General features: G+C 46.3%; 1 protein-coding gene across 2 annotated transcripts in view; it reads right to left on the reverse strand.

Moving 5' to 3' along the window:
- The window catches only part of bace1 (beta-secretase 1), a 143709-nt gene that overhangs the window by 75050 nt on the left and 54161 nt on the right, over nucleotides 1–14498 (reverse strand). For both annotated transcript variants that reach the window (XM_072486515.1, XM_072486514.1), the window contains exon 3: nucleotides 2900–3116. In XM_072486515.1, the coding sequence (XP_072342616.1) occupies nucleotides 2900–3116 (217 nt within the window). The remainder of the gene's footprint in view (nucleotides 1–2899; nucleotides 3117–14498) is intronic.

The raw sequence follows: 14498 nt of genomic DNA on the forward strand, positions 1-14498 counted from the left end.
AAACACCAAGCGGTAGCTAGTAGGTCTGGTCAGGCTACTACAAGGTCTCCAGTCAGTTCAGTATAGTGTCGACCCACAGCTGAATATGTATATCAGTTCTATCGTTGAATAAAACAGTGTTGGATCTTCTCCAGTGTTAGACGTCTGTTTCTAGCTTCCCTGCATCTAGTGCAGTCCACATCGAACCTACCTGCCTAACATATCAATTGACTGTAGAGAAATTTGAGATGTCATGAAAGGTGCTATAGAAATGCCAGTCTTGTTTTTCTAAAGTAGTATAATGGCTGTGAAGTCCTTAGGGGTGTTATCAGGATATCTAAGACATCTGTTAAATACAGGTTCTCTCTTTCAACCATTTGGCCTTCTTCAACTTGTTGATACCTGATTCTATGCATATGGACAGGCAGGCTGAATTAGGGTTGGGGGGGGGGGGGATGAAATGGGGGCGGCAGAAGGGTGGCGAGGGGAATTGTTCATATTTGAAACTGCAGGTCAGCTGTCCATTATGATCTATTGGTGTGTCTATTCAGATAAGAAGGATGATTGTTAGGGCAAGTCTCCCAATAGGGCCTTTGCTTCCCCCGGAGCCACATCTCAGCACTGGTCACTTATTTTGGTAAAGGAGCGTTAAGCCCAGCAATCTATCACCCTGGTAACATAGAACCAAGCCTATCTATCTTTGGAAAAACCGAACAGTAATAAGTCGCTGATGATCATAAAATCTCTTGATAATGACTTTAGAAATGAAGAGCAATAAATATGGGTTATTAATTGTACATTTCACAACATTTATGCATCCTTAAATATTTCATGGTAGGAACATGTTTTACAGGAATTAATTGAATAATTAATTCAAGTGATAACATCCCCAATATTTCCTGTCAGAGTGCGGCGCCAATTGGTTTGGAACTTAATCTCGATAGAGTATGAGGTTTTCTCTCACTGTCCTAATTCCTGTAACCAGTATCCCGCAAGAGGAAATCACTACTCAGCACTGTAAACTCTACACTTCCTCTCTCTCCCATTGCACAGTCAATGGCTCTGACGTCCAAAAATAACTGCAGCGTCATCAAACCCCAGGCGCGATGCCAGACTGCATACACAACAGGCTCAGAGCAGTTCTACTCAAGGACGGACCTGGTTCACGTTACTGAGTTGCTGCTCCTCAGGGACTTGAGGCAGAAATGAGAAGTTGCTATAAAGACTTAAGTGGAAAATTCTGCACAGCCAGCAACAGGATTTTCTTCCATTCCATCTCAGGAGGAGGGTATCGCTGGCACTTGCCATCCATTCCTAGTTGCCCTGAGAGGTTGGCAGTGTTGCCACTGCTTCTTGAACCCAGTCACTTCAGAGTTAAGAAGAGTGGTGTGTGGCATGAGTCACAGTTCACGCCAATCTGACAATCTCATAGTCACTTCCACTGATGCCAGCTTTTTAATTGCCACTTTTAAAAAACTAACTTCAAATTCTTGAACTGGAATAGTGAGATGCCCAAGTCACGTTTCCTGGATTGTTGTGAAAAACATTACGAAAGACAAGACCTGGACAATATGCAGGCTTAGGGGCTAACCAGTGGAAAGTAACACTTGCTCCGTACAAGTGCCAGGCAATAACAATCACCCCTTGACACTCAATAGCATCACCACCATTGAATCCCCCACTATCACCATCCTGGAAGTTACCATTGACCAGAAACTGAACTGGACTAGCCATTTTAATACTGTGGCTACAAGAGCAGATCAGAGGCGAGGAATCCTGCGGAGAGTAACTCGCCTCCTGGCCCCCCCAAAGCCTGTCCACCATCTACAAGGCACAAGTCAGGAGTGTGATGGAATACTATCAACCTGGATGACTGCAGCTCCAATAACACTCAAGAAGTTCAACAGCCTCCACGACAAAGCAGACAAACTTGATTGGCACCCCTTCCGCAAACATTCACTCCCTCCACCACCGACGAAAAGGGGGCAGCCGTGTGTATCATCTGCAAGGCGGACTGCAGCAATTCACCAAGGCGCTTTAGGCAACACCTTCCAAACCTACGACCACTACCGTCTAGAAAGGCAACAGCAGCAGATAATTGGGAACACCACCACCTGTAAGTTCCTCTCCAAATAACTCACCATCCTGACTTGTACCACCATTTCTTCATTGTCGCTGGGTCAAATCTCACTCCCTAACAGCACTGTGGGTGTACCTACACCACAAAGACTGCAGCTCAACTCCATCTTCTCAAGGGCAATTAGGGATGGGCAATAAATGCTGGCCTTGCCAGTGACACCCACTTCCCCTCAATGAAAAGTGTTTAAAAGTCTATCTATTGGATGAGCCCTTTACCTCACCTGAGAGGACCTTGAGATCTCATGGCACTAGTTAAAAGAGAGGCAGCAAATTTATCCCCAGTGTCGTGGCGGATATTGATCCCTCAGGCAGAAACGGATTTCTCTTTGTTATTTCAATGATGTTTGTGGGAGCTTGCTGTGTGCAGGTTGGCTGCTGCATTCATGACAGTCATTATAGGATTTGAAAAGCTGTAAAGCACTTGGGAATGTCCTAAGGTCACAAAAGTTGCTGTATAAATGCAAGTTCTTTCTGTTACTAGTCCAGTAATGTAATCACTATACTACCATAATATAACCACTATACGACCATAACGTAACCATTATACTACCATACACTTGCCTTAGAATGGCTTAGTCAAGAAGTAAAATTCCCCAACTACTTCAAGCATAAGTAGCTCTATGGACGTGTGTGCTCTGAAAGATATTTCTGTATGTATCGTTTCATCACTCGTGGCTTAAAAGAAGAAAAGGAGATGAACTCATCCAATGTAACATATGCTTTCATTTTTCAGTCTTATTGGATATGGATGCCAGCTCATTGCAGGAAACTCAAAGCTTACCCTGGCAATTTCAGCATATGCCAATCCCAGAATCCCCTCCCAGTTGGAGCCATTGATGAAGAATTTATCCGACTCTGTGATGGCAGCAATGTTTGCTCTGACTGACACGTTTGGACCATGCGGGACACAGACGATATCTGTCCCGAGCTCCCCTTCCCACTTCCCCTGCGTGTATGGTACGTAGACACTCTTCCTCAGGTCTCGGTAAGTATTGGAGCTGAAACACAAAAGGGTTTTGTGTGTTGTAAAAAGCATATTTTTATATATATATACACATATAAAACAATGGAAAAAAAACACTTAAAAGATGACCAGAGTTGGAATGTTGATGTGTGCAACACCAACGTTATAATGTTCAGGGAATTCTGCGAAGATCGTATATATTGGGATCTGGAGGACGCAAGTATGTTGAAGACATGTGAGACCAGAGACAATAAGGCAAAAGTCTGTCAATTTTTCTTGGTTTGATTGACTTTTAAGCCATCGTCCCCTCAATTTAGGAGGTATGTCAAAAACTCATTCAAAAACTTCAGCCATTTTCATACTAAGGTCACTTCCCAGATTTCCTTTTTGCCCATGCTCCTCGAAATATTGTGATATCCTGCGTTCCCATGTCAGCCATCTTATATCGCCCTTTCTCTGTCGCTCTTTCTCATTTGGCAATTAACTGGAAAATAATGGCCAAGTTAGTTGGCCACTATTAGACAGGCTAATAAGAAATAGATTTCCCTTTTGGAATTCCAAGCAATTATCATCTCACAAGAAAGAATGTATCCATTTTGCATTGACATTCAATGGCATTACCATCACTTAACCCCCCCACTATTAACATCCTGGTGGGGGGTTAACCATTGCGCAGAAACTGAACTGCACTAGCCATAAAAATGCTGTGGCTATTAGAACGAATAGAGACTGGGAATTCTGTGGCGAGTAACTCACCTCCTGACTCCCTGAAACCTGTCCACCATCTATAAAGGCACAAGTTAGAATTGTGATGGAACCCCCTCCACTTGCCTGAATGTGTGCAGCTCCAACAATACTCGAGAAGCTCAACACCATGCAAACCAAAGCAGCCCACTGTGGGCGTACCTATACGACAAGGGCTGCAGAGGTTCAAGAAGGAAACTCACTACCACAATCCCAAGGCAACTAGGGATGGGCAATAAATTCTGACCCAGCCAGCAATACCCACATGGTGTGAATTAATTTTTTTAAATCCTTTAGAGATAGCAGAGACAAGACTTTTATTCCTGAGTTTGGGTTAGATTTAAAACCAGGTTCTACATATGAAAATGTGGATTAGGTTTCAATCAATCAAAGTGCCTCTCACCAAGTGTACCACCTAAATTTTTCAAAACGTTAACATTTTGACTCACTCAATACCATGAATTTCTTTATCTATAAACTTTTCGGCAAATGATTTTCCAATAGTTTGGCAACATCTCAGAACAATTAACAAAGTTGGTTATCCCCATACTGGGTGTAGTTATGTTATCAGATTAACTATAGACCAATGTCAACTCCTGATTTCGTCATCAATCATTGTTGTTTACCTAGAGCAGCCACCTTTTCCCCAAATATCCTTCCCTTTCTCATCCTTTTGATGGACATCTCCTGCTGACGTCAAGGTTCTGGGCTGCTCTGTGCAACCCCCTGGTACCTCACGCCAACTGCATGATGTTCTTCACTGAGCATTGACAATCCGTCCTCACCTGATTTGGGGCAGCACGGTAGCATAGTGGTTAGCACAATTGCTTCACAGCTCCAGAGTCCCAGGTTCGATTCCCGGCTTGGGTCACTGTCTGTGTGGAGTCTGCACGTCCTCCCTGTGTGTGCGTGGGTTTCCTCCGGGTGCTCCGGTTTTCTCCCACAGTCCAAAGATGTGCAGGTTAGGTGGATTGGCCAAGCTAAATTGCCCTTAGTGTCCAAAATTGCCCTTAGTGTTGGGTGGGGTTACTGGGTTATGGGGATAGGGTGGAGATGTGGGCCTGGGTAGGGTGCTCTTTCCAAGGGCTGGTGCAGACTCGATGGGCCGAATGGCCTCCTTCTGTACTGTAAATTCTATGAGTCCTATGATTGGCATTACTGTTCAGTCAGCAGCGGCTGGCACCTTTGCTGGATTTTCCCCCTCTTTAGTCCAAGGATATTGAGAGCAGGTTGATGTTCTCCAACCTGCCTCCTTACTGAGAATCAATATGGAAAATACCTTCCAATCCCACTGGTCTGTTTAGCTCAGTAAGCACTGCATTTGACCATGAAATGGTTTGGGTAGCTCAACATTCATTTGCCATTTATAACACAGATGGCCATTCAGCCCATTATGAGTGTGTCACATCTCTGAAGGAGTTGGTCTCCCTTTCCCTGCCTTTGAACAATAACAACTCGTGTGTCAAATATCAGGTTTGTCAATGAATTAATAATGAGAAAATCACACTCTATTGCAGCTCATCAAATCAACGCAGGATTCTTTTCATAGGAGCAGGAGTAGGCCATTCAACCCCTTGAGCCTGTTCGCCATTCAATGAGATCAGTCCAAAGATGTGCAGATTAGATGGATTGGCCCTGCTAAATTGCCCTTAAGTGTCCGAAAAGGTTAGGTGGGGTTAATGGGTTACAGGGATAGGATAGAGGTGTGGGCTTCGGTAGGGTGCTCTTTCCAAGGGCTGGTACAGGCTCGATAGGCCGAATGGCCTCCTTCTCCATTGCAAATTCTATGATTCTCCTTCTTCTCCATTGTAAATTCTATGATTCTATGAGATCATGGCTGATCTGTGACCTAACTTCATATACCTGTATTTGGCCCATATCCCTTAATATCTTTGCTTAACAAATATCTATCTATCTCAGATTTAAAGTTAACAACTCTTCTAAGCTTCAATTACTGTTGTGGGAGAGAGTTCCTAACGTCTACCACCCCTTGAGCGAAGAGGTTTGTTCTAACATCCTTCCTGAACGGTTTAGCTCTAATTTTTAGACTATGCCCCTGGGTTTTAGAATCTCCAACCAGTGAAAATAGTTTATCTTTATCTCCCGTCTTTCCCTGTTAACATTTGGAATACTTCAATCAGATCACCCCTTAACCTTCTGAATTCTAGCAAAAACAGGTCTAATTTAAGTAATCACTCCTCGCAACACAACCCCGGTAATCCTGGTATCATTTTTGTAAACCTACCTTGCACTCCCTGCAAGGCCCCCTCCAGGAGAGGCAGTGTCGTAATGGTATTGTCGCTGGACTAGTAATCCAGAAATCCAGGGTAATGCTCTGGGGACCCTGAGTTCGAATCCCGACAGGGCAGATGGTAGAAATTGAATTCAATAAAAAAATCTGGAGTTAAAAGTCTAATGATGACCATGAAACCATTGTTTCGTCATCTGGGTTCACCAATGTGCGTTACGGAAGGAAATCTTTCGTCCTTACCTGGTCTGGCCTACATGTGACTCCAGATCCACAGCAATGTGGTTGACTCTTAAATGCTGGCCCAGCCAGCGATGCCTACATCCTTCCTACGGTATGGTGCCCAGAACTGCTCAGAGTACTCCAAGTGAGGTCTAACCACGGTTTTGTATAAATGCAGCAAAACCCTGTCCTCTAGATAAAAAACCTGTCATTCCTTGTTCCTGGCATTTTTAAGGACCCACGCACCTGAATCCCCAAGTCTCTTAGGACAACCACTGTACCTAACCTCTTTACCTTTAGAAAGTACTCTGCTCTATCTTTTACAACTTTCCAATCGTGCAATTTTCCAATCCAGAGGGACTATTCCTGAATCTAGGGAACACTGGATGATTACAGTTAGGGCATCTACAATGTGCTCCCCTACTTCCTTTAACACCCTCAGATGGAAATCATCAGGTCCAGGGGATTTGTCACTCTTTAATTCCATTAATTTCCTAGTTAGTGCTGTTGTATTTACGTTAACTGTATTAAGTCCCTGTCCTCTATCGACTATTTTTTTTCCCCCCGCTTCCGGCAAGTTATCCTCCTTTTCAACTGTATATTTTGAAGTAAAATAATTGTTCAACGTGTCTGCCATTTCCCCATTATCGATGACAATATCTCCATTTTCTGCTTTTTGTGGGCCTATGTTGCGCTTGACCACCTGCTTTCCCTTTACACAAGTATAACATTTCTTATTGAGTTTGATGTCCTTTGCAAGTTTCCTTTCACAATCCCTTTTAGTTGCTCCTATAAGCTGCTTCGTGGTCCTTCTATCTATCCCATTCATCCGGGTCGGTGCCATTTCTTGCATTTTTGTAAGCTAATCTTTTAGTATTATGCTGTCCCTAACCTCTTTTTTTTGTGAAGCAGAGCCTTTTCCTCTCAGGGGTATATACTTGCTCTGTATCTCATTAAATGTTTATTTAAATATTCCCCACTGATCTTCAGCCGTTTGACCCATTAACAGATCTTCCCAGTTTACTGAGGTCAGTCTCTGTCTCATCCCGTCAAAGTCAAAGTCTAAAAATTCTAGTGTCTGAAACGTGCTATTCACTTTCAAAAGCTGCACTGAATTCAATCATGTTATGATCATTATTTGATAGATGCTCACACATAGTTAGGCTACTAGTTAAATTGGGCTCATTACTCATAACTAAATCTAATACTGCCTGTCCCCTTGTTGCATCCAGAACATATTGCTGCAGGAAACTCTCCTGGACACATTCTGGAAATTCACCACCTTTCTGACAGGTGTTTGTCTGCCTCTTCCAATCTTCCAATCTATGTGCAAGTTGAAATCCCCCATTAATACTACTCTACCTTTGCTATACACTTGCCTAATTTATGCCTTTATACAATCTAGCACCTCAGAGCTGCTACCACGGGGTCGATACACAACACCCATTACAGTTTTAGATCCTTTTCTTCCTCAATTCCATCCATATGGTCTCCACTGGATGCTTTCCCCTTATTAAATCCTCCCTCATCATTGAAGTGATAGTAATTCTAATCAGTAAGGCTACACCACCCCCAGTGCCATCTTCCCTGTCCATAAGACCAAAAGACATAGGAGCAGAATTAGGCCACGCGGCCCATCGAGTCTCCTCCGCCATTCAATCATGGCTGATATTTTTCTCATCCCCATTCTCCTGCCGTCTCCCCATAACCCCTGATCCCCTTATTAATCAAGAACCTATCTACCCCCTGTCTTAAACACACTCACTGATTTGGCCTCCACAGCCTTCTGCGACAAAGAGTTCCACAGATTCACCACCCTCTGCCGGAAGACATTCCTCTTCAGCTCGGTTTTAAAGGATTGTTCCTTTAGTCTGAGATTCTGTCCTAGTTTTTCCTTCAAGTGGAAACATCCTCTCCACGTCCACTCTATCCAGGCCTCGCAGTATCCTATAAGTATCAATAAGATCCCCCCTCATCCACTGACTCGGATAGGGTACCGGACGAGCACTCAGGTCTTGCGGGATCAGCTGGCAGGGGTATTCGCAGACATCTTCAACCTCTCCTTACATCAATCTGTGGTCCCTATCTGCTTCAAGAAGACAACCATCATCTCTGTACCAAAGAAAAGCCAAGCAGCGTGCCTTAATGACTATCGTCCAGAGGCTCTGACATCCATCATCATGAACTGCTTCGAAAGGTTAGTCACGGCACGAATCAACTCCAGCCTCCCAGATTGCCTTGATCCACTACAGTTTGCCTACCGCTGCAACAGGTCCACAGCAGACGCCATCTCCTTGGCCCTGCACTCAACCCTGGAACACCTAGATAACAGACACACCTATGTCACACTCCTATTTATCAACTACAGCTCAGCCTTCAACATCATATTCCTATGAAACTCATCTCCAAACATGTGACCTTGGCCTCGGCTCCTCCCTCTGTGACTGGATCCTGAACTTTCTAACCCACAGGCCACAATCAATAAGGATAGGCAACAACACCTCCTCCACGATCACCCTCAACACCGGTGCCCCACAAGGCTGTGTCCTCAGCCCTACTCTACTCCTTATACACCTATGACTGTGTGGCCAAATTCCCCTCCAACTCGATTTTCATATTTGCTGATGACACGACCGTAGTGGGTCGGATTTCAAACAATGACGAGACAGAGTACAGGAATGAGATAGAGAATCTGGTGAACTGGTGCGACGACAATAATCTCTCCCTCACTGTCAACAAAACGAAGGAGATTGTCATCGACTTCAGGAAGCCTTGTGGAGAACATGCCCCTGTCTACATCAATGGGAACAAAGTAGTAAGGGTCGAGAGCTTCAACGTTTTAGGTGTCCAGATCACCAACAACCTGTCCTGGAACCCCCCATGCCAACACTATAGATAAAAAAGCCCATCAACGACTCTACTTTCTCAGAAGACTAAGGAAATTTGGCATGTCAGCTACGACTCTCACCAACTTCTACACATGCACCATAGAAAGCATTCTTTCTGGTTGTATCACAGCTTGGTATGGAGCCTGCTCTGCCCAAGACCACAGGAAACTACAAAAGGTCGTGAATGTAGCCCAATCCATCACGCAAACCAGCCTCCTATCCACTGACTCTGTCGACAATTCCCGCTGCCTCGAAAAGGCAGCCAGCATAATTAAGGACCCTACGCACCCCAGACATACTCTCTTTCACGTTCTTCCGTCAGGAAAAAGATACAAAAGTTTCAGGTCACGTACCAACCGACTCAGGAACAGCTTCTTCCCTACTGCCATCAGACTTTTGAATGGATCTACCTCGTATTAATTTGATCTTTTCTCTACAGCCCAGCTATGACTGTAACATTATGGGGGCGGTTCTCTGAGCTCTGCGCCGGGCTGGAGAATCGCCGCAACTGCGCCACGACATCCAACGCTGGCGCGCGATTCTCTGAGGTGTGGAGAATTGGCGCCATTTGCGCCGGCGCGTTTGCCGCGGCGCCGGCTGTGGGCCGCTGGAATCGGCAGTGTCGCCGATTCTCCGGCCCGGATGGGCCGAGCGGCCGCGCCGATACGACAGAGTCCCGCCGGCGCCGTTCACCCCTGGTCGCTGCCGGCGGGAACTCTGCGGGAACAGTCGGGGGTCTGCCTGTGTGCGGGGGTGGGGGGAAAAGAGGAGGGCTCCTTCACCGATGGGGAGAGCCTCCGATGGGGTCTGGTCCGCAATCGGGGCCCACCATTCGGCGGGCCGGCCTCTCGCTCCCCGGGCCGACTTTCTGGCGCGCCGGGCCCTGAACACCGATTCCATGTTGAGTCGGGGCTGGCGCTAAAGAAGTCCCCCGCGCATGCGCAGGTTGGCGCGGTGCCCATTTGGCACCGCGAAAGGAGGCCGGAGTGGCATGAACCGCTCCAGCGCCGTGCTGGCCCCTGTGGGGGCCAGAATCAGTCGTACCCGGGCCCTCTTTGCGCCGTCGTGAAACGCGACGGCTTTCACGACGGCGCGAACACTTGGGCTCCATATCGGAGAATCGCCCCTATATTCTGCAGTCTCTCCTTCCTTCCCTATATACGGTATGCATTGTCTGTATAGCATGCAAGAAACAATGCTTTTCACTGTATACTAATGCATGTGACAATAATAAATCAATCAATCAAATCATCCTTCTAAACTCCTATGCCTAGAGACCCAGAGTCCTCAACCGTTCCTCATACGACAAGTTCTTCATTCCAGGGATCATTCTTGTGAACCTCCTCTGGACCCTTTCCAAGGCCAGCACATCCTTCTTTAGATACGGGGCCCAAAACTGCTCACAACACTCCAAATGGGGTCTGACCAGAGCCTTATACAGCCTCAGAAGTAAATCCCTGCTCTTGTATTCTAGCCCTCTTGACATGAATGCTAACATTGCATTTGCCTTCTTAACTGCCGACTAAACCTGCATGTTAACCTTAAGTGAACCTTAACAGTCCTTCCTGTAAAATTTATAACCAGGTATATTTAGTTCCCAGTCCCACTGCCATGTTTCTATAATAGTAACTACATCATAATCCTTAACTTGCATGTGCGCCTGCAGCACATCTAGTTTATCCCTTACATCTGTGCATTTGTATATAATTGGGCTTTTTATTATTATTACTCCCCCTGACCTGTCCCTCAGCACTGTTTTATTTAACTGCTTATTATTATTCATTTTTGCTTTAATAAGTATACTTCTTGTAGTTTTTCATAAAGCCAACAAATGCTCCAACACAAATCACGTTCATTCACAGTGACTTCATGCAAACAGTCTCACCGTTTGTTTGGCACTGTGCTATTCTAGGTGACTTTGGGCAATCCGCCAATTTGCATTCATCCTCACACGGTAAATGCTGTTGCTTTCTGTCCCCTGATAATCTGTTGGGAACATCTGCCTTGTTCCCGTTGCCTCAGACCTGCCTGCCGGTACAGTGCTGTAAGGCAGGTGAGTTGGAAAACGTACGTCCTGAGGGACAGAGAGTGTGACCTTTTGTTCGCCTGCCACCAGAGGCAAGATGCTGCCAGCAGCAAACATGAATGGCTGCCATTTAGTTCATTGTGGTTTGTTGCAGCGCTGGCCTGAATTCATCTTGCCTGCTCCATAATCAGGGAAGGGCTCCAGCCAAAAGACTAATGTTACGATGCTGTTCCTGCTACTCTGAACCTGATCCTGTAATGTGAATGGAACAAATCCAAAACATCAATAGTCTGACTGTGTCGCCGTTCTGCAGTTTCGAAGAGGCAGCAGTCGATGCTGGGCATTCCTAATGTCAGCTTGCCTCCGTGGTAGCGTTCTTACCTCTGAGTCAGAAGGTTGCAGGGATCCCAAAGACATTAGCGCTTAATCCGGGCTGACATTTCAGTGCAGTGCTGAGGAAACGCTGCGCTCTCAGAGAAACCATCACTTGCCTGCAGTGGGCAGAGTCCAAGTGGGATATGGCTGCCTCGCTTGTGATGAGCTGGGTGGGGAAGGTGGTTCAATCGAGCAACAGACTTCTTTTGAGGCTGCAAGCCTATTTCCTCTGGGTTGCTGATATGCAACCGGTCTGCTGGAGACAGTGATACGAGTGCGCTGGACTGTTTAAAAAAATATGGGGGGGCGATTCTCCGAACCCTGCGCCGGGCCGCCGATTCTCCGGCCCGGATGGGCCGAGCGGCCGCCCCGATACGACAGAGTCCCGCCGGCGCCTTTCACCCCTGGTCGCTGCCGACGGGAACTCTGCGGGAGCGCTCGGGGGGGGGGGGGGGGGGGGGCAGCCTGTGGGGGGGTCTTCCGATGGGGTCTGGCCCGTGATCGGGGCCCACCAATCGGCGGGCCGGCCTCTCCCCCACCGGGCCAACTTTCCGGTGCGGCCGGCCCCTGAACACCGACCCCGTGTTGGGTCGGGGCCGGCGCGTGTAAGAAGTTCCCCGCGCATGCGCAGGATGGCGCGGCCCAACTGCGCATGCGCAGGATTGAGCTGGCCCAACTGTGTATGAGCGGGTTGGCGCGGCGCCCATTTGGTGCCGCCTAAGGAGGCTGGAGCGCTGTTCACGACGGCGCGAGCACTTGGCCTCAATATCGGAGAATTGCCCCCCATGGTGCCAGAAACTTTGAACCCGCCAGCTGATGGGCAGGTGGACGGATTGGCTGCTGGCCTACTAGAAGATTCGAAGGGGATCTCGCCTGTGCATAACTAATGAGGTTCCAAGTGGGATCTGGCCTTCCTGGCCATAAGGAAAGGCACTGCTGCAGCCACCCGCCACCGCACTTAGTCTCAAAAATGGAGGATTGAATCCTAAGTCATCAATATAGACGCAAAAAGGCATCGTTTCTAACATTGACCCCTGGGGAACTCCCCTATATATCTCTCTCTGATCCAAATAAAGAATCATTCACCACTACTCCCCACTTCCCGTCACTCATCCAACTTTATGTCAATGTTGTCACTGTCCCTTTTATTCCATGGACTTCAATTTTTGGGCAAATATGTTATGTGAACTTTATCAAACACCTTTGGAAGTCTATGTACATCACATCAACTACATTACCTTCATTAACCCTCTCTATATCCTCATCAAAGCCTCAAACAAGTTAATGGAATTTTCCTTTCACAAATTAAGAAAAATAGAGCATTGAATAGGTTTCAACGAAAAATACATTATCTGGTCTTTTATAATGCAACTTGTGGGAACTTGCTATGCCAAAATTGGGTGCTGTGTTTCCTGCATTACAACAGTGACAATACTACTTCAATACTGAATAATTAATTGGATGCAAAGCAGCAAAGCACGTTGAAATGTTCTGAGTACATGAAAGACGCAACGTGAATGCATGTTCTGGCCTGGGCATATTGTTTACAAAGCTGTGGACTGCCCCAATGATCAATGATTTGTAAGCAAGTGGAGGGGTGGCGCACACCAAAAAATGAATGGATCACAGAACTTTGGCAGCCTCCGTCCTGGCTTTGCCGCAGCTGACAGGCCCGGTGGTCACATTTTATTGCAAACAAAAACAGATTCATCTCAATGGGTAGCCAGACTGGGAAGTCAGCTGATTTAATTGATGTTTTGGGTAATTTTAGTGAACTCACTGGACTTTAGCATTCAAGAAAATGATGGAGTTTGTGCAACATTAAAGTATAGCTCTTCCACTGCCTACTGCCTGTGAAGTAAAACAGCATTACCTTAATTAGACGGCAGTGACTGATGTGTACTAGTGAAGACTTATTTGGAGCAGAGGGCTCCTGAGACGTTCAGCACATCAACAGATCGGTATTCACAAGACTCACATCATACTGACTAATACTGATCAGCACTGGGGAGCTGGCACCCATGACAACCAGGAACAGCTTTGTTTGCTGCAGGTTTTTTTTTTGTTTTCGCATTCCTCTCACTTAACCCTTCCACGGCTAAGTTTCCATTTCGAGCTTGTAAACTTTCGAAAGATGAAATGTAGCTCAGAACCTTGCAAGCAATTCCCAAGTCAAATGGTACAATTCCAAGAGGGAATTTTCTCCACCAAATTCCTTTTGAAGTAAAGTCTCACTTCAAGGATTTCCATGAAAGAGAATTTACTAAGAAGAGACAAAGAACAAAATTGATACAGCAAAACAAAAAAAGCAGGTCATCTGGTCCATCGTTCCCATGCCAGCTCTCTGCCAGGGCGACTCAGTTATTTCCCACTCTCCTGCCTCCTTCGCATAGCCCTGTTAGGTTTTTCCATTCAGATTCCCCTTGGAAAGCCACAATTGAATCTGCTTCCACTACACCCACACGATGCAATTTACTTTTACAGATGCACCATAGAAAGCATTCTTTCTGGTTGTATCACAGCTTGGTATGGATCCTGCTCTGCCCAAGACCGCAGGAAATGACATAAGGTCGTGAATGTAGCCCAATAAATCATGCAAACCAGCCTCTCATCCATTGACTCTGTCTATAATTCCCGCTGCCTCGAAAAGGCAGCCAGCATAATTAAGGACCCCAGGCATCCCGGACATACTCTCTTCCACCTTCTTCTGTCAGGAAAAAGATACAAAAGTTTGAGGCCATGTACCAAACATGGGACAGCTTCTTCCCTGCTGCCATCAGACTTTTGAATGGACCTACCTCGTATTAAGTTGATCTTTTCTCTATACCCTGGTTATGACTGTAACATTACATTCTGCAGTCTCTCCTTCCTTCCCCATGTACGGTGTGCATTGTTTGTACAGCATGCAAGAAA

Source organism: Scyliorhinus torazame, chromosome 21 (genome assembly GCF_047496885.1).
Source record: "Scyliorhinus torazame isolate Kashiwa2021f chromosome 21, sScyTor2.1, whole genome shotgun sequence".
NCBI classification, from domain to species: domain Eukaryota; kingdom Metazoa; phylum Chordata; class Chondrichthyes; order Carcharhiniformes; family Scyliorhinidae; genus Scyliorhinus; species Scyliorhinus torazame.